Source organism: Hetaerina americana, unplaced genomic scaffold (genome assembly GCF_022747635.1).
Source record: "Hetaerina americana unplaced genomic scaffold, ioHetAmer1.1.p SCAF_10, whole genome shotgun sequence".
Taxonomy (NCBI): Eukaryota; Metazoa; Arthropoda; class Insecta; order Odonata; family Calopterygidae; genus Hetaerina; species Hetaerina americana.
The window spans coordinates 21871238-21892357 of record NW_027286070.1 but is presented as its reverse complement, the minus strand read 5'-3'; the positions used below and the strand labels follow the sequence as shown (position 1 = coordinate 21892357).

Below are 21120 nucleotides of genomic sequence, written 5' to 3'. Positions count from 1 at the left end.
AATAAATTGGGAGATCATTTAAAAGAAGAGTTAAAGAGCATAAATACAGCTAAATGAAGGGCATTGAGACCAGTTGCACTTTGCCAAACACCTGGAAGAAGTGGACCACATCCTGGAAATTCTACATGAGGAAAGGAAAGAATGAGGATGAATGCACTCAAACAATTAGAGATTAAGTAAAACTACACAAAGAATAAGCTGATCAACCAAAACCCTTTTCTCTTCCCACTCCTTGATATCTCACTCAAACTAAATTATTAGTGGCCCTTAACCCAAACATTCTTCTACCACCTTACTACTTTTCTGTCTCCCTCATCCTCCTTGAGCCTTCCAGTATCCCAACCTGCACCCTCTTCCTCATAAACCTCTATCCTCTTTCCCCACTTCCACAGAACCACAACCAAACCTCCTTCCCCCCATCTATTCCTCTGAGTCTTCACATTTCCCGATCAGGATTGAACCTGATACCATTGAAGTAGTAAGCATACTTTCATCAGCTATGAACTACCTTGTGGTCATAACCATGGAGAAGTGCAATTGAGAGTGTCCTCTACTGCTATTTAATGTTCAGCTTCAATGTTGGCCATAAGTATCAAGCGATTCTTTTTTTACTTCATACTTCTTTCTAAACATGACAGTAGTTCCTCGATGATTAGAAATTGATGATTAATGTACGTTAATACACAAATAGAACTTAACTAGAGAGATAGGTACATTTTCCACCACCATGTAGGCATTATTTCAAGGTAATGAGATATATAATGCTTAATCAATCCCATTAGTCAAATCTTACTCAAATAAAAATGCTGATAATTTCATCATAAGTCTTCCACAGTTCCTTGGTTTCTGTCGTTTAATGCCAAAATCGATTCATATGACTGTAAAACTAACTCTGCTCTTTTGAGAAAGCAGGTATGGACATTTCAACAAATTTAATAACAGCATGATTTTTAAATAGGTTAAAGAATAATAATGCATCATATATTCGTAAAAGAATCATTTCATTATCATCCTCACAAAACCCTTAATACTGTACAGTTTTGTTGTAACAGTTTCTTAAAGCAAGTTAAATGCTGAAAATATTTGACGATACTCTATTTATGTATCTATTTAAAACATTCTTGTAAGAAAAAAGGATGACGATATGTTCTTATTTCAATGCTGCACATAGGCATGGCTTGAAACCTATATTTCACTCTTCAGGGGGTGAGTGGCTTTAATAATTCATCACCTGATGCTTAAATACCTCGAGAAATGTTTTTCTATGAAATATGGGTTCAGTAAGGAACCCAAAAATAAAAAAAAACAAAAATAAATGGTTCAATACTGAAACTGAAAAAATATGAAAGAGCATAATTCAGTTACACACCATGTTGAAAAGAATGAATGATTCATTTATTTGACCGTCTGAACACAGCACTTTTTGGCCTTTACATCGGACTATTTACAGTAAAAACAATGGAAACGATTAAACACCCAAGCCCTAGGGGGAGGAAAACCCACCCAGGCAGGAATCGAAGTGGCATCCCTTAGATTGACAGACAAGGACATTACCCTGCCACCACCAAGGCCGGCAATGATAAATTCATGAAAAACCAACACAACGACAAAAAGAAAGTGCACAGAATAAAAAAAGTAGATGAAACGAGGAAGGCTTAAGCATACGAGCTCGTACTACATCTCCCATGGCAAAGGCAATGACTGCTGCTGCTTGGAGAATCTTAAAAATTACAACATCCTATAGAATCAAAATCCATAAACACACAATAACACAAAATCCATGAAAGAAATATTGAAAACATCAGCATTTCACCTATAAATAAGATAACTTTTTTCTTTCCTCTACTTAACATATTCTTCCCAAAAGAAACCCCTTTACTGGGTATTCAGAGATCTTAGTACAGAATTGAACAACCAAACGGAAGCAAGTAGCTACTAATGGCATAATTAAAATACCATGTGAGTTATATAATCTCCCCACATTAACATTTAAAGATTGCACAATACTATTTACCCTTAGAAGCCATATTTTCAAAATTTTCTTTTCAATTGAAAAAGTTTGTTTTTGAAAAACTACTGTGGTTTCTACAGAATATCCATCAATTCCCAAGCAATTCTCTGTCGCAGCGATTTCCCTGATTTTTTTTTACGAATTCCCTGGCTGCTGAGTACCCCGAATTATGAATCTTAATAAAAACAGGATAACACAGAAACAACTGATAGGACAATAATCATTAATATTTATCTGAAATCTGGGGTCTTTGGATAAATTTATGAGATTAGGAGCATTCAAAATTGTTACAAAAAAATTTGGAAGCAATTGTAGGGAAAAATTTATCACATGCAGGTTGCCATCTGGAAAAATTTCATCCTTCGCGAACGCAATGAACAATACTAAAAGGCTTTGCGGGTCACGGGCATCATAGGATATAACTGCTGCTTTTCCTACTAAATACTTGGACAGTTTCAATACTTAAATAATTAGACTTGTATTTAGGCTGATGCGGCATATACAAAACTTGATTGAAGATATGAAGTCAAAGCTCAAGAATTTGCACAGATGCATTCACCAGTTACCCATACATTGAAACTTGGAGACAATTATGTCTAAGTGATGGGCCACAGTTTTTTTCCATGCTTGATATTATCATTATATAATTGAATAAGTCATCATTCAAGAGGATGATTCTCTCATTCTAAAAGGCTGCAAATTATAATGCCATTTCCTTGGCTAAAAACTTCTGTAATAGTGCAGCAGAGCACTGATTAACTAATGTCAGTTGTCTAATAGATCATCTATTTGCCACAGCGTGATATCCCATTTTCCGACTCTTGCCTCAAGATTTGTGGCTAATGACATGTAATTTAATCTATAAAAATATTTAAGGACAATGTTCACTGAACAATGTTGACTTTCAAAGTAAGATAAGTGATCTCATGGTGGTAAAAAATTTGCAATTTTTATTAGCATTAATTTAGTTTGTAATTTGCATTACTTTTGGAACACGCCCTATGTCCACCTATCCTCATTTAAGCCTACGGTTTGAATGCATCATTGCATTGGGGTTTTAAGACTGTTTTAAATTAGACACCACAGGGGCATACATTATATTTCCAATGCACAAGGAAACGGTATTTAATTACTGGGATGAAATATTTTATTTTTTAATGCAAAGATATCAGTCCATTTTCTTTGCATTATTATTATTATTATTATAAGGTAATCTACCGGTTAAGATAGGTTTTTGGATGGACACAACTACCAAATCAATATTTTTTTACTGTAAACAAAACACAATCCAGCAAACAACTCTACATCACGTCCCTCTTCAGTCTGAGTACTTCCTTCCTCCCTTCATCACATCTAACATCCCAATCCTGTTCCTGCCCTTTCCTCGTTTGCCTACCATTCTCCCCTCTATTACAGTCTTCAACATCCCACTGCCGGTCAACACCCCCTTCATCCACTTTTCCTGCCTCCATAGAATTCCTCCCAACAAACCCTTCCCTTTGCCCAAGTACTTCCTCATTTGTTTTCTTCTCGGTCCATTTCACCTTCTCCATTCTTCTCCACACCCACATTTCAAATGCCTCCAGTCTACGTCTATCCTCCTGCTTCAATGACCAAGTTTCTGCGCCGTACATAGCTACGCTCCATATCAAAGTTTTTATGAGTCTTTTCTTAATATCCTTACTCAATGACCCTGTCATCAACTCCCTCCTCCTTGTGAAAGCCTCTTTGCCTAGCGCAATTCTTCTCCTTAAGTCCCTACTACTTTGACTGTATTGGTCCAAAAAACTTTCGAGACACGTAAACCCTTCTACCTGCTCTAGTTTTTGCCCTTTTATTTTATGTTTAGCTTGGCCTTTTTCTTTCTGGAAAATCGCATAACCTTTGTTTCATTAAAATTGACTCTCATCCCATATTTGCCGCACTGAATTTCCAATTCATTCAGCAATGCTTGCAACCCCTGGGCTGACTGAATAACTTAAGCTTGGTCATTTGCGAACCTAACTGATTTTACGAATTCCCCACCGACTTTCATTCCTACCTCCAGTTCTTCCCATGCCTCTCTAATCATTTCCTCCGCATATAGGTAGAACAGCAACGGTGATAATGGGCAACCCTGCCTTACACCTCTTCCTAACACTGCCCAACCGGACTCCCCATTTCCCACTCGCACCTGAGCAGTCTGAGGCATGTACAGGTTGCGGATTAGCCTCCCACCCCTCCAATCTATTCCTATTTTCTGCAATATACTCATTAGTTTTTCCCAATTCACTCTGTCAAACGCTTTTTCGAAATCTACGAAACAGGCAAATACCTCCTGGTTGTGTTCTATATTCCTCTCGATTAATAATCTCACTACTGCAATGGCATCACGCGTACCTCTCCCCTTCCTAAACCCAAACTGATCATCCTCCAAGTAATCATTTGCCCTACTCTCTGTCCTTTCATTAATGATCCTGAGAACAACTTTAGCTGTGTGCTGCATTTCTTTGCATTAGTTAAATTAAATTATCTTATAGTATGAATAACTGATCATGGCACTTTTCCACTTGATAAAATTTTTATTTTACAACTGGGTTTTGATGTATTGCATCATCAAAAACCCGGTCATAAAACAAAAATTTTATTAAGTGGAAAAGTGCTACGATCAGTTCATCATTCACTATGTTCTACTTCCACCACATCACGCCTGAAGCTACTCAATTTGCTCATGTAGTATTTTTCAACTCACGAAATTTATATACTTCAAAGTTCAATTAAACATTATAATTTTTCTGGTCCAGTAATACTTTATTTGGATACTGAATTAATTGGCAATCATACGAAGGTGGTCCCATAAGTACCCTGCCTGACCTACAGATGGTGGAAGTTATTTGAAAACTATCACTGTATTCGTAAAAACACAATCTATACAGCATATATTTCAAGTTTGAAGACGCAATGTTGTTTAGTATTTGTTTGGCAGCCATCAAGAGAGAACGTTTTCAGTGAATTTGTGAAAATGGAGAAAATTGGTCGTTGTTGTGATACAATACTTTAATTTGAGAGCCTCAGCCCAACCAATATAAAAGCTGAACTAGATTCTACTCTGAGTGAGTCTGTTCCTTCATTTAAAACAGTAAAATATTGGGTAGTAGATTTTAAACAAGGCCATACAAGCTGTGAAGACGAGCATTACATTGGTTGCCCAAATGACGTGATGACTCCAGAAACGGTGAAGAAAATCCACAAAGTTATACTGGATGATCGTCGACTGAAAGTGTGGGAGCCATAAGAATAAGCATTTCAAAAAGTGCGGTACATCACATATTGACTGCAAATTTGGACATGAGAAAGCTCTGTGCAAGATTCATTTTCTCACACTCGAGCAAAACCAGTGTTGTGAAGATGTTTCAATTGAGTGTTAGGCAAAGTTTCACAGCAACAAAGCAGAATTTTTGTGCTCTTCCATATTACTTCGCACCACAGACAAAAGTACAATCAAAACAATGGATTTAAAAGGGAGAACCGACTCCAAGGAGGCGAAGACTGTTTCATCTGCAGGCAAGGTCATGGCGTTGGTTTTTTGGGATACGCGAGGGATAATTTTCATTGACTATCGTGATAGAGGAAAAACTATTAATGGCGAGTATTATGCGAACTTACTGCAATGTTTAAGCGAAGAAATCAAGCAAAAGCGGCCGCATTTGGCTGAGAAGAAAGTGCTGTTTCATCAAGACAATGCACCAGCTCACAAATCCATTATTGCAATGGCCAAAATTCATGAATTTAAGTTTGAATTGCTACCTCATTCACCAGATTTAGCCCCCTCAGATAATTTTCTGTTCGCAAACTTGAAAACATGGCTTGGTGGTCAAAGATTTTCCAGCGATGAAGAAGTGATGTCAGCGGTTAATAGCTATTTTGAGGAGCAAGACAGTTCTTATTATAAAAAGCGTATCAAACTTATTGAACATTGCAGGGAAGAGTGTATAGAGATGAAAGGAAATTATGCTGAAAACAAAATAAATTTTTTTCCAAAATCTTTGTGTCTTCTGTTGGGTCGGGTACTTCTGGAACTACCCTCCCATAAGTAGCTTCGCTTTTAGTCAATATGAAGCAGGAGAAGCATTTGATGAAATGTGAGTTCTCAATTTGGTTACTTTTACCAGAATCATATGATTAAAGCAGAAGCGATAGTTCAAGATAATTAAGAACAACTCAGGCTATTTTAATAGATCCCCATTATATACCAAGTTGAGAACATTTTTTAATTGGAATTTACTTACATGAATTGAACCTTGGCATTTGTTTCCAACAATTCTCTCACAGGCTGCTTTGGAACCTTTTTCGTGAAGGCCTCTGAAATATAGAGAAGAGCCATTAAACTTGGGTTGGATAACTTATTTTAATCCTCATAATAATGAAATATGATCATTAATTCTTGCATAGATTTTTTTCAGGAGAGGTGATTAAATTCAAATTTTTTGACCGTTCCTGATAGATTAACAAAAATTAAAGGGCAAATAATTTCCATCCTTTGACCTTTATTTTATGTCAAAGTTATGGTGAATGAATATCAAAGAATCAAATTATTTTACAGAAAAGGGTGAACTTGTGCTAATAATAGTAAAACCTGATGAAATTCAAAGGCACTAAAGCTATCAATGTTAGTTGTATGAATATCCCTTATTGAGAGGTAAAAGTGCGGAAATAGCTTGTGAGTGTGCACAGGAGGATGGAAGTTTTACAATTTATATACGAGTCGAAATACATTCATGTTGGGGGTACAGTATTGAGCTATCACAGTTAGATTACACACCTTTTAACACTGCATAAAATTATGAATGACAATGGAAACTATGTAGTGTTTCATTATAAATAAAATACTTTGCAAACGAATAAGAAACTAGCTTCAATCTTCCAAACTTCAGCAAGATTGCAAAAAATCAGTTAGTTATTCAAAAAAAGCAGATAACTTCATGTGAATATGTGGATGAACATACATTGAATAGATTTTTTTCATAAAGGATACCCATTTTCTTTTGAAAAGTAATAAATTCCCTTCTGCCTCACAATGTTTTAGTTACAAAAATGATCAATACAGGAAATCAATAAGTAGCCTTTTATATACATCCTGAAACGAGGGTGTGAACTATTGGCTATTAGTTTGTAGGGTGTCATATAAGAATGTCCAAATAAGAAAACACCTGATAGTAATGGGAGATTAGAAATCAGTGGTTGACAAAAAGAAATGAAGGAGTTGGGAGTAGTTATGCTAAAAAATATCATGATGTGTTTGTGAGGTAATGCTATGAGTTTGTTGGGTATTTTAAAATAAATATACGGTAAAACGAATTTTGACAGACTGGGGGCAATAAAATGCCATGGAAAAACTTCATGAAAATGAAATTATTTTTTAAAGTTTTATAGTAAAAGTGGAAAGTAGATCGAGTCAGGGTAAGTGTAGGATAAACAACAGGAGATCCAAAACCATAACAAAATACAATCGTTTCAAGTTTGTCAAACACAACATGAACGATAAAGTTGTAATGATGGTCAGTGGAGAAGTTTATAATTGACTTAAAAAAGTTTAACACATACATAGGTTGACCCTTCAGCATAGATTCTCCACTTCTTTAGTGGAAATTTAAATTTATCTATAAACAACATCAATGGATTTATGGTTCGAAGTCTCAAGGCAGATGCCTAATGCCTTATGTAAAAATTTATAATGAACTGTATAATGAAAGAGTGGAGCATGAGTAAGGGTATGCTGTGAAAGACTAGGTCTCCTTGTATTAAAATTAAAAGACAAGTACATTTTTCATGTTTTACCTATAATTGACATTCATACTTAAACTAATTTTTGACATCTTATCATTCCCTTGAAATCATTACTGTATTGGATAACACTCAAGATTCAGACCTATGAGAATGAAATATGATAAAAATAAGTTGTGAGAATATAAGAACTCACCTATTTCATTTTTCATCATTGGGTAGAAGACCTGCCATACAGCTGTGAGAGAGAGTCCAGAATCAAGGAATATAGCACCAGCCAACGACTCCATAATATCTCCTAGGGCCTTTGGAACTTCCACGGATTCTGCCAAGCAACATTCTTCCTCTTCCATCAGAACTAAACACTAAGAGAATTATGAATCCATGAGATTAAATTCCAAATCCACACGTTGTCCTCCATATACAGGAAAATAAAGTTCACACTATTCAGAGACAAAAGCAAGTTTAAATTTCACACAAAGTAAAATTAATTCCATAAAACTTTGATGTTTCAAGTTGAAGGGACTAAAATAATGTATGCCTTTCAAATCATTGAGGATCCAAAAAAAATTAAACCTTATTATTTAGAATATTAATTACAAAATTAATTATATTGTCCAATTTTATATAAAATCTGATTTTATGCAAGTATCTGAGGTCCTAGATAGTATCGGTGTTCTTATGAACATATTACTTTTTAAACATAACATAAATTTGATAAGACTGAAGAAATAGTTTTCATCCCTAGAGGAAGCATTCACTTGATTGTATGAAAGTAACCGGGGGAATTTCTACAGAAATGGCACTTTCATGTGCCACTTTAATGTATGGGAGGGCATTTTGAAAAAAGTTTTTAAACACCCATAACATCATATTATCCCATTCATTTTTATATTAAATCTAAAAAAACTTTTATTAAGTGTCACCAACTATTTATTGCTTCATAAAATCCCCTGAGCCGGCAGAAGCATCTGTTTCTAACTACTGCCACAAATTTTAGACCCGGTGAACATTAATATCAAACTTATTTTGTTTATTTGTTAATTTACTAATGCATTTAATTTCTAATTAAGCTCAATATTATAGGGTTTGAGGTTCTAAACTGAGTTCAATTTCTTCTGATGTTCTATCAACCATTGATTTTTTCAAACTTTCATTTTCGTGTATCTTATACTATTGTCTTTTGTGTCCCCCCAAGTTTTTTGTGCCCCCTCCCAGTACAAAAAGTAATTTATTGCCAGAAAAAAGTTATTAGGTGTATACAAGGGAAATCACATAGATTCCCAGATTGACTGTTTTTTGATTAAGCGAATGTGTTCACTGTGACTTGAAGTTATAGTTGTTTACAAAAAATTCTCACCACTTCGTAATGCAGCCCACTCAACATGCCAGCTTCCCCAGTGTTATGATCACTGGGGGATTATTTTTACTATGTAAAAATTTGAAAATGAACTGATCATTTGTCTTAATATTCCAATAATTCAACGTGAAAGCAATCATAGATAACCCATATGAGGTCTGTCCAAAAAGTATCCCGAATTTTGGTTTTCCGTGGGTTAATTATATTTGATTTTTGATTTTTCGTGGCATTATTTAAGGTACTTATGTCTCTCTGCTACGCCGAAAAGTTTGGCCATTTTGCATGTTCCGTTAATTTTTGACAGCTGTTTTGCTGGGACGTGTTTTGGCTTGTCTTCGATTTTTGCCGGCTCCAAAAACTGGATCAAGGAATCCGTATCAAATTTTGTGTGAAAAAATTAAGAGTGCGGACACATTCTGAATGTTGACCTTGGCATATGGACCTATGGTATATGGTATATACCTTGGACCGAAGCAAGGTTTATTGTGGGTACAAAATGTTCTCAAAGGGCTGAGAAGACGTGAATGACAAAGGGTGTGCAGGACACCTGAGCATGTCAAGGACAGACGAAAACATTGATGAAGTGAGGAAAATAGCATTGGCTAGTCGTCAAAGCACTGGTAGAGAAGTTGCTGAGGACCTAAACATATCGATTGGCTCGTGCCATTCGATTTTTACCAATGATTAGGGCATGACACGGGTTGCCGCAAAATTCGTACCAAAATTGATCAATTTTGACCAAAAACAGCAACGCATTAACATTGCTAATGACTCTTTCTGCGATGACTCAAATTCACTCCAGAGGGTCATAACTGGTGACAAATCATAGGTTTATGGTTATGGTGTGGAAACTAAAGCTCAATCATCCCAATGGAAGCTGCAGCATGAGCCAAGAACGAAAAAGGTGCGCCAAGTTCGGTTGAATGGTTAATAAGGAATATTACCTGCAAGTTATGTGCAATTTGTGCAAAGAAGTCCGCCAAAAAGCCCGGATTTGTGGAAGAACAAAATTTTGGCTTTTGCACCAAGAAAATGCCCCTGCTCACACATCGTTACTTGCGGGTGAATTTTTGGCCAAAAACAACACACCAAGGTGCTGCAGCCACCGTATTCCCCAGACATGGCCCCCAGTGACTTTTTCTTGTTCCCGAAACTAAAGAGGCCCATGAAAGGACGACCCTACGCTATGATTGACGATATAAAGACGGCATCAAAGAAGGAGCTGAACAAGATCACAAAAAATAATTATTTGAAGTGCTTCGAGGATTGGAGAAAACATTGACACATGCATATAATATCTAATGGGGATTACTTTGAAGGGGACTAAATAAATACTTTTTGAAACAAGAAACAAAACAAAATTCGTGATACTTTTTGAACAGACCTCTTAATTTAATAATCTATGAGTTTCCACATCAGTACCCCAAAACATGTGATACAACTGCATATTGTGTACAAGCAACGTTTGGATTCCCAAGGAGAAATGACGCTAATGAATTAAAAGATGGATGCTGGAAGACTACTGACATAATTGTGGCACTACCTTTCACTTGGTACTTATATTTTATATGGTATAAAATAAAATGAACGTAAACATTTTCATTGGAGGGTTCCAAACATGGGGAATTTGCTCCATGACTATTAACCGAAATATTCTTAAAATTTCAACATTCATGCATACTAGCTGTTACTAACCCAGCACTAGTTGTTCAATAGTTTCAACCACCAAAAATTAAGATTGTAGGGCATTATCAAAAGCTTTTTTCGAACTCTAGTTTGAAGAAACTAAACATAGGATGAACCACTTCCACTAACAGATTACTTAAGATATTCAAAGGGATAAATGAAATAATATAATGTAGAAGCCAGTTCATTCAAATTGAAAATGCAGGATTAGATGTAAAATGAGGAGAATAAGGAATCACCATCATTTGCTGAGTAACGACTCAACAATTTCAATTATGTCAAGGTAGTAATTTATGAATATTTACAGCAAGAGAGGTGGTTATTATTTTTCTGTGACATCAGAAACTTACGTCCTCGGTTACCACATTGCCTCGCTGAAGTTGGAACTCCACAAATGAGTCAATGGCTTCCATGAGGCTGGGGGACAGGTAAAGGAGATGGCGGTGAAGTCCATGGCGTACAACCAATGAAGCAAAGGTGATATTGTTTACAAGGGCAGAACGTAAATCTGTCAACTGCCCTGGGTTGAGCTTCCCTCCAGTCTCATATATGTGGCAAGTGATTAAGAAATCTGGAATAAGACGCACATGAGAAATCAAGTTAGCACATAAATCTAAAGCATATCCTCTCAGTGATGTTAAATTCTTTGAACCTATTAATGTTACACCTCTAACAGATGAAATTTACAGAACAATAAATATCAATAATAAGTACCACACAATAGCATTACCAGATAGTGAAAATTCGATTGCTAAATTTATTATGCAACAAATGTTAACTATGAGGGAAGTCTGAAAAGTCTGTGTAGAGATGGCATCACTGATACTAAATTTAATTTATTTGCACGAGGTATCTCTTGAAGGAATACACATCAAGTGTTGGTCAGATAAGTCTGTTCCCCTACATTTAGCATTAGTTTGAATTGAGTAAGTTGAGCGATTTCCAAAAGCTGGATGAAAGAGAATTTCATCCGTTGATCAAACATTATTTTATTAAAGGAAAATCATTCCAGAAGATGCAGGAGAAACTTGATAAACATTTTGGTGAATCTGAACAATCAATCAGAATGGTTTATAAGTAGTTTCAAAATTTTTAGGCGGCCATATATGCATTAGGTATTCTGAAAGTTCTGGCCCCTCCCTTGAGATCACTACTTCATAAATCATAGATAAAATCCATTGTAAGGTGATGGCTGGCCTAGTTTAGAAGAGAGGAGGCATGTGAGATTGCTAATGTTATAGGCCCCTTGAGTGAAAGAATACAAGATGGTGTCCACAACTGGCCCACAATTGGCTTTTTCCATCACGACAACATAGCAACTTACTCCTATGCATTTTGGGGTACAAATTTGATGGAGTTATGATTCGAACTCATTACTCATCCCTCCTCCACAGTTGGCCTCTCCTCAGAATAAAATCCATTTTTCAACATGGAAATATAACTGACAGGAAGGAAATTTCATTCAAAAGTGGAGATAATTGTGGAAAAAAATGCATATTTTGCAAAGTAGGCACAATTACATCAATTTTGAAGGGGTCAACAAATTGTAGAAGGATTGCTTGAAATGTATAAGACTAAAAGGAGACAAAGTTGAAAAATAAAAATGGTCTCTACTTTACAAAATTTCATTTTCCCAAGGACTTTTAATATTATTTGTGATACATTACATACTCAGTAAACATTAGAGTTTAAGTGCTAGCTTATCAGTTTTAATAAAAACTCCATTTTAATAAAGTTAACCGGAATATAATGATGCAAATTAAAAATAATGGACTAAAAGTGATGAGATTGCAGTTACCTAGTTAAATATTTTTTAAGAGAAAAGTTTTGCATGCCAGTAAAAGTGTGAGAAGTAGTATTAATTATTAGTAATTAGTTCTAGTAAATACCTTTCATTTTATATTACAGTGAGGTCTTGTCATTTCAAAATGCAAGGCACAAAAAATTAGGATTTTGCATTGCATATATATGGGGTTAAAATAAATAATGTTAAAAGAAAATATTTATGATTACATAGTTAGCATTATATTTGCAATGCTGTTTTACCTGTCAATTAAAATACAATCAATATAATAGGAACTGTATGTATTTTTCACTATGAATCAACATACTACCTTGATCAAAAAGTTCCCGGAATAACCACCGTGTGGCGCTCCCATCGTTCCGATTTGAGTTCTGTTTTTTTTGTTAAATTGGTACATCTGTTGTTGATATTCCCTGTACATCTTAGTGTCATAACTTGACATTTGCAAAAGTTACGGTCGGTTTTCGGTATGTCCATCAGTGCTTCCTGCGATTTTTCCATTACTTCCTCTCGGCTGCTAAAACGCGTTCCCCGTAATGGTTTTTTAACTCGATTGAACAGAAAGAAGTCACAGGGAGCCAAATCAGGTGAATTCGGTGGCTGTTGGATGGTATTTGTTGCATTTTTCGTCAAAAAATTACGAATAATGATAGCACTGTGCGACGGTGCGTTATCATGGTGCAAAATCCACGAGTTTTCTGCCCACATTTCTGGTCTCTTTCGGCGAATTGCTTCACGCAAACGTCTCATAACGCCCAAATAATACTCTTTGTTTACTGTCTGGCCTTCTGGCAAAAATTCATGATGCACTACACCGTTGTAATCCATGAAAACCGTCAGCATTGCCTTCTTTTTTGACTGAAAACGACGTGGTTTTTTTGGTCTCGGCTCATTTTATGAACGCCATTCACTTGCCTGATGTCTGGATTGCGTGTCGTACTCATAAACCCACGTCTCGTCTCCAGTAATGATCCTTTTGATGAATGTGGGATCGGATTCAGCCTCGCAAATCATGTCTTTTGCGACGTCAACACGGTCTCTTTATTGCATGAAATTGAGGTCTTTTGGCACCAACTTTGCTGCTACACGACGGAAACCCAAATCATTAACCACAATGTCTTGGGCGGATCCATAGGCAATGTTCAAGTCCTCCGCTATTTCTCTGATGGTTAATTTGCGGTTATTGACCAACATTTCTTTTACTTTATCAATTTTTTCACCGACTTTCGATGTCGATGGTCTGCCACTGCGTTCATCATCTTCGATTGACTCACGACCACTTCTGAACCGCTCGTGCCAGTGGTAAACGACCGTTTTTTTTAGAGAATCGTTGCCGAAACACTTTTCCAACATTTCCAACGTCCGTGTGCCACTAAATCCGTTTTTTACGCAAAATTTAATACAAGTTCGTTGTTGCAAATTTAAATCCATTTCTGCAATTGTAAAAAATCGCCAACACACACAGAGATAGATGTACTCTTGGCTACGTAACTTTTGCAAATGTCAAGTTATGACACTAAGATTTAAAGGGAATATCAACAACAGATGTACCAATTTAACAAAAAAAAACAGAACTCAAATCGGAACGATGGGAGCGCCACACGGTGGTTATTCCGGGAACTTTTTGTTCAAGGTAGTATTTTTGGAAGTGGTAAAATTTAAAATAGATACACAAGGAATGAAAAAGTCTTCACACCTTCCTATTTTCCCTAATAAGTGGAAAGCACAGTTATTTTTTTCTAATATTGTATTCAAGAACATAATATAGATATGTGTCAAATCAATGCACAATTAAATTCCAAACCAAGGTTACTTCAATCCTGATTTAAATGACTTTAAATTATTCATGTCTGTAGACAGTTAATGAAAGCTTTTGCAATTACATACATGGGCAAAATAAGGATATTATAATAACCCTTTTTTCATAGAATTCATTGACCCTATTAATAAGGGCATCTCTGTAAATTCCCCACCATAAATATCTCTGAATTTCACGTTATTTCTAATAGAGTTACTTTTAAACATATTAACACACATTTAATTACTTTTATACAAAACCAAATCATAATAAAACTTCCAAAAAAAGAAGCTATCTTTAAGTAAATTGTTATTATTTCCAAGAAAAAAAACAGTTGATTTGCTTTGAATTATGAATACATCTTTACATTCCACCAACCTAAAAAGATATGTATTTTGAGTCATTATTATATTATTACAAAAAATATTATTTTTATATGAAAAAATATGCATGCATGTACAGGGACTTTGGATTAAAACTGCTAAAAAATTTCCTCTGCTTAAGTCAAGAGTTTACCATAAGTAAATGAATGATCATACAGGGTGCGACGCTTAAATCTGGACAAATTTCAATTTGAATTTCCCGCCATATCACAGTTCCACTTGAGGTTTCGATTAGAATTCTTGAAAACTATGGGCATCTAGTAAACAGTCAAAATGGCCAAGATGTTACTTACAAGTGCGAAGTACAATCAAAGAGCCACTATTATCGTGTTCGCCCTGGGCGTTATACTTCAAAATAGTTTGATTCTTCAGGTACCCCAGATAAACTGTTTACAATATTATGACTAAGTATAATGCCCGTAAAGGTTTCGCAAACCCGATAAGGAAATCTCATTCGAGGAAACGTGTGCTTGTCCCAATTAAAGCACTGCACCCTGTATATTAAAAATAAACTATCTAAGGATTTGTTTGCACTGACCTAAAACAGCATCTCCAAGGAACTCCAACCTTTGATAGCACTCCGTCAATTTATTGGGAAAATAACTGGCATGAGTTATAGCTTGTAGCAACAAAGTTTTATTTTTAAAGTTATAGTGGAGACTTTCCTCAAGTTGATTAGTACCTAACAGCAATGCTTCAATGGCATTCTCAGTACCAGATGTATGCTGACCACTCCCATTGGCCTGAAAAATAAATGATACATTAATAGACATTGAAATGATCACCAAAAGCCTTACATCTATCCAAGACAGTTCATTCAATTGAAATAATTGATGCTACCATAAGTACATTTTCCCTCGCCTAAATACAGTAGTAGCCTTTATTCAAGTAATTCAATAACCACATAATGATTTTGTACTTTGGTTTCATAACAATGATATGTAAATGTGCATTAGAATTGCCATTTTCATTCAGAAAATTCATAAATATTATCCTGAGTGCAACATGTTGTAAGTTGGCACGTTACAAGCCACGAGACCTTTGTCAAAGCTGCTTTAGTATGCATGCCGGTTCGATTTAAAAATAAATTACTTTGCCCAAAGATGTTAATGCTATTATTCCTAGGCCTTATTCATCCAAGTATTTCTGCACACATTTCAAATATGTCTTTACATTATTTTAAAAGGCATTGTTAAATTTCTGTAAGCTTTTTTTCTTTGGCTCAAGGACAACAAAAAAAGTTCATATCCACATTAAGTTGGGACTGAGGAGTATGCCTGCTTCTGAATCTTGCAGTAGACTTCAGATCTTACAGCAGTTTTTATGCGAAAGCAAATATTAAAACCCTGATTGGTAGAGTGAGACTAGAGACCTGCAAGAATACATCCTCTATTGCTCCAGTAGGGTATTATATATTTACAGAGATTCTTGTTACATGCCCAACTCTTTATAACTGGATTCTACTGTGCATGAAAGCTACTGCATAATATGGGAAACTACAAAGTAAATATGATTTCAGTCATTATGACAGGTGCGTTATCACCAGGCTGAAGTGATTGTGATATCTGAACTACAACAACCACTTACTTTAATTTATAATCTCTTTTCAAGATATAACATTCAATTATTAAATATTAATCACCTACTACCTTGATCAAAAAGTTCCCGGAATAACCACCGTGTGGCGCTCCCATCGTTCCGATTTGAGTTCTGTTTTTTTTTGTTAAATTGGTACATCTGTTGTTGATATTCCCTTTAAATCTTAGTGTCATAACTTGACATTTGCAAAAGTTACGTAGCCAAGAGTACATCTATTTCTGTGTGTGTTAGCGATTTTTTACAATTGCAGAAATGGATTTAAATTTGCAACAACGAACTTGTATTAAATTTTGCGTAAAAAACGGATTTAGTGGCGCACGGACGTTGGAAATGTTGGAAAAGTGTTTCGGCAACGATTCTCTAAAAAAAACGGTCGTTTACCAGTGGCACGAGCGGTTCAGAAGTGGTCGTGAGTCAATCGAAGATGATGAACGCAGTGGCAGACCATCGACATCGAAAGTCGGTGAAAAAATTGATAAAGTAAAAGAAATGTTGGTCAATAACCGCAAATTAACCATCAGAGAAATAGCGGAGGACTTGAACATTGCCTATGGATCCGCCCAAGACATTGTGGTTAATGATTTGGGTTTCCGTCGTGTAGCAGCAAAGTTGGTGCCAAAAGACCTCAATTTCATGCAAAAAAGAGACCGTGTTGACGTCGCAAAAGACATGATTTGCGAGGCTGAATCCGATCCCACATTCATCAAAAGGATCATTACTGGAGACGAGACGTGGGTTTATGAGTACGACACGCAATCCAGACATCAGGCAAGTGAATGGCGTTCACCAAATGAGCCGAGACCAAAAAAACCACGTCGTTTTCAGTCAAAAAAGAAGGCAATGCTGACGGTTTTCATGGATTACAACGGTGTAGTGCATCATGAATTTTTGCCAGAAGGCCAGACAGTAAACAAAGAGTATTATTTGGGCGTTATGAGATGTTTGCGTGAAGCAATTCGCCGAAAGAGACCAGAAATGTGGGCAGAAAACTCGTGGATTTTGCACCATGATAACGCACCGTCGCACAGTGCTATCATTATTCGTAATTTTTTGACGAAAAATGCAACAAATACCTTCCAACAGCCACCGAATTCACCTGATTTGGCTCCCTGTGACTTCTTTCTGTTCAATCGAGTTAAAAAACCATTACGGGGAACGCGTTTTAGCAGCCGAGAGGAAGTAATGGAAAAATCGCAGGAAGCACTGATGGACATACCGAAAACCGAATATAAAAAATGTTTTGAGGATTGGATCAAGCGCTGGCATAAGTGTGTTGCAGTCGATGGGGATTACTTTGAAGGGGACAATATAGATTTAGATGAATAAACTTGTATTTTTAATTTTCTGAATAAATTCCGGGAAATTTTTGATCAAGGTAGTATGTATTTAATGGTTTTTCTTTTTTCATCTCAAACAGTGGCATTTTGCATCATCATTTTTAGTTCATGTTATGTTTCTCATTACTCTTCATATATTGTCAACATAATTAATTTATTCATTTCAATTTCAGTAACATAATAACATATATCCTACTTAAAAAATAATTGTTAAAATGAATGTGTATCTTTCCTCTAATTCATCAAGTTTTTGCTTGTTTTTCACACTCCCCTTCTCTTCATGGGTGTTTTCCTGCGTGGGTTTATACCAGGTGGGCAATGCGACGCTATCCATAGCTTTTCCCACAGACCTCATTCTTTACTTATGACTTTCCCTATTTCATTGTTCTCTTTCTTCACTGTCATTTACTTTGAGTATGTGTGTATGTTTAGGTGTATACTCAATTTATATATGTATATGCAAGCATATATGGATGTATGTATATATAAATAATAATAATAATAATAATAATAATAATCTTTATTGTTCTGTAGGTCATACATGCGACATAGAACATTGTCAGGCAAGACATCAAAGCGTACATGTTGTCATAACTTATATAAAAATTCATTTACATTGTAATAACCCTTTGGCTGTAGAAGTTTCCTTAATTCTGTCTTAAAAACGTTAATATTTGAAATAAGTTTTATATTCAAAGGCAGTTTGTTAAAAATAAGCGAAGCTGAGTGATGGGGACCTCTTCTGGCACATAATTGTTGTAAAATATGTATGTTTTCACTCCCACGGGTCAAATAAGCATGAACCGTGGAGTTTGGTAAGAATAAAGTAGGGTTCTTTTTTACAAATAATGCACAGTAAAAAATGTACATACTTGGTAGTGTCATTATATTAAATTTTAGAAATAATGGCTTTCCTGGAAACCTGATGGACACGTTTGCCATAACTTTCAAAGCTCTTTTTTGCATAGAGAATGCCCTAGCAGCAGCACTTGTGTTTCCCCATAAAACAACACAATAAGCCAAGTGAGAATGGATTTTGGCATAATATATTAATTTCAGTATTTCTAATGAAGTAGTTGGAGCCAGTTTACGAATCATATATATTCCCGTTGCCATTTTATTAACTAAATCCTCAATATGATATTGCCAATCAAGGTTTTCATTTAATTTTAACCCTAAGAATTTTGTAGAACTAGACTGCTGAATAGATGTGGATGCATCAATCTTAAGTAGAGGACTTGTTACTGGAGGATTAATTTTATGATGGAAATTTAAAAAACATGTTTTATTTCCGTTCAGTTTTAAGTTATTTCTTTTACACCAGCCACTCATATCTGCTACTGTTGAACGTGCCAAATCATTTACCTCACCTGTCTTATTACCAAAACTAAGGGTAGTAGTATCGTCAGCATATAAAAGCACTTTGCTCTGATGCAGTTGAGATGCTAGGTCGTTAATAAAAATAGTAAATAATAGTGGCCCGAGAATAGAACCTTGGGGCACTCCACAATTTGAAGTAAGAACATCAGAGTAATGCTGATTGGCACCACCCTTACAATTAGTATTTAGTTGCACTACCTGCTTGCGATTTGTTAAATAAGATTGTATCCAAGCTAAAGCATTGCCATTGATTCCAATTTGGCAAAGTTTACTGTACAATATACAATGGTTTACAGTATCAAATGCCTTAGTTAAGTCATAGAAAATCCCAATAATTTGTTTCTGATTGGCAAGACCAAAGATAATGTCATTAACAAGCTGAAAAACAGCAGACATAGTTGACTTACCCTTAATAAAGCAAATAATATTATTATAGAAATTACATCTAATTTTTTATGAGCAAATCTGTGCATAATGAATGTCTGTCTGACTTTATGTATTTGTGTAAGTAGGCATGTAATTATAAATTTTATGCCTAATATAATATACATACGATGATGGATTAAATAGAAGAAGGGACCATTTGGTCTCAATTTTGCCCTAATAAAGACCTCTATCTATCTATCATGGCCTCTTTGATGTTATCTGGAATTCCAAAACGGTTTCCCATCAAGGTCCTTTTTATTATTCGGAACAAAATGAAGTTTGGCGGTGACACACCAGGACAGTCAGTTACCTACACTGCAATCTAAGAGATCACAAAAGATTGCCACACAAGCAGTCTTCTTTTGACAGCAACTTGGGGACCATAAGAATCAATGCATTGTGGCTTTTTTGGAAAATTTCACTCTTCTGATTACATTCTGACACCCAGGCATCGATCGGGGTTGAGTATATCTCTCACTTTTTGCACATTTCCATCACACTGTGATGTTGATGGATGTTCAGGGTATTTCTCTTCGTCAACTTTATTTCTACCCTCCCAGTTCATCTTGAACATTGAAACTATTCCTTGGAAGACTACTATATCTTATTGACCTATGTTTCAAGCTTAAAATTAAATTTTATCTCGTCTTGTAGTATTACCATCAACCGAATGTGGAATCATGAATTCATGATGCAATCCTCAAACAGGGATCCAGTATAGAAGCAATCCAAACAATGTAACTGACAGTAGGCAACTGAAATGGATCATATTGCTTCTCCAAGACCAAATACAAAGGAATACAGCTTCCTTGCTCTGTCTGGTGCCTTTGCTTTTGAAGTATATGGCTTGTTTTTCTGAATACTATCAACAATTGTTCACTTCCATGAAAGCCAGAATTAAAAAAAAATAATGCACTGAAAAAATTAGCTATACAAGGTTTTATACTATTTCCTCAATTTCAGGACCGCAGGTTCTTTGACTACTCTTTCCCCCTGGGTTTTCTCTTGAGAGTTGGTTGTTTTCCTAGAGTAATTAATGCCTTGCAAAGGATATGCATTGTTGGCATTCCAAATCCACCAAATTTTTAATACCATATTTGGCTGGTTTTGATGGTATATATTGTGTAAACCTGGTATTGTCTTGATAAGGATAAAGCTGCTCTGTTTTGGGTTTGAGCTGAACAAGTCTATATCATTCTAAAATACATGTGGCACACAGTATTTATATCCATGTATTAATAAAATTTGATGGATTAAATTTTAGCCATGGAGATAATCAAAGAATGAAAAACATGGTAGTTGAGTACCCGAACACCCTGGATGAAAGACAATGTTGGTTACGAGCACAAGGGTTAAAATGGCTTGAATCAATTAATGCTACATTTGAATCAGGCCTGGAAAACTCAAATTGGAAAAACACAAAAAATGTTTGGACCATTATAAAGAAGCATCTAAGCATAATAGAAGCAACCACTTTGGATACCATTATTTTCCTCATTATTCTGGGTGTTGTGAAAGTATTTACCATGCAAAAAAGAGTTATGAGACAAATGGCCAAAATACCAAAAAGAGA

At 35.6% G+C, this 21120-nt stretch overlaps 1 protein-coding gene across 1 annotated transcript in view; it reads right to left on the bottom strand.

Moving 5' to 3' along the window:
* The window catches only part of Dcr-2 (Endoribonuclease Dcr-2), a 112185-nt gene that overhangs the window by 1028 nt on the left and 90037 nt on the right, over positions 1–21120 (bottom strand). Inside the window, exons 26-29 of the mRNA XM_071598442.1 lie at positions 15344–15548; positions 11171–11391; positions 7971–8139; positions 6280–6352 (exon numbers count right to left, since the gene is read on the bottom strand). Of these exons, the coding sequence (XP_071454543.1) occupies positions 6280–6352; positions 7971–8139; positions 11171–11391; positions 15344–15548 (668 nt within the window). The remainder of the gene's footprint in view (positions 1–6279; positions 6353–7970; positions 8140–11170; positions 11392–15343; positions 15549–21120) is intronic.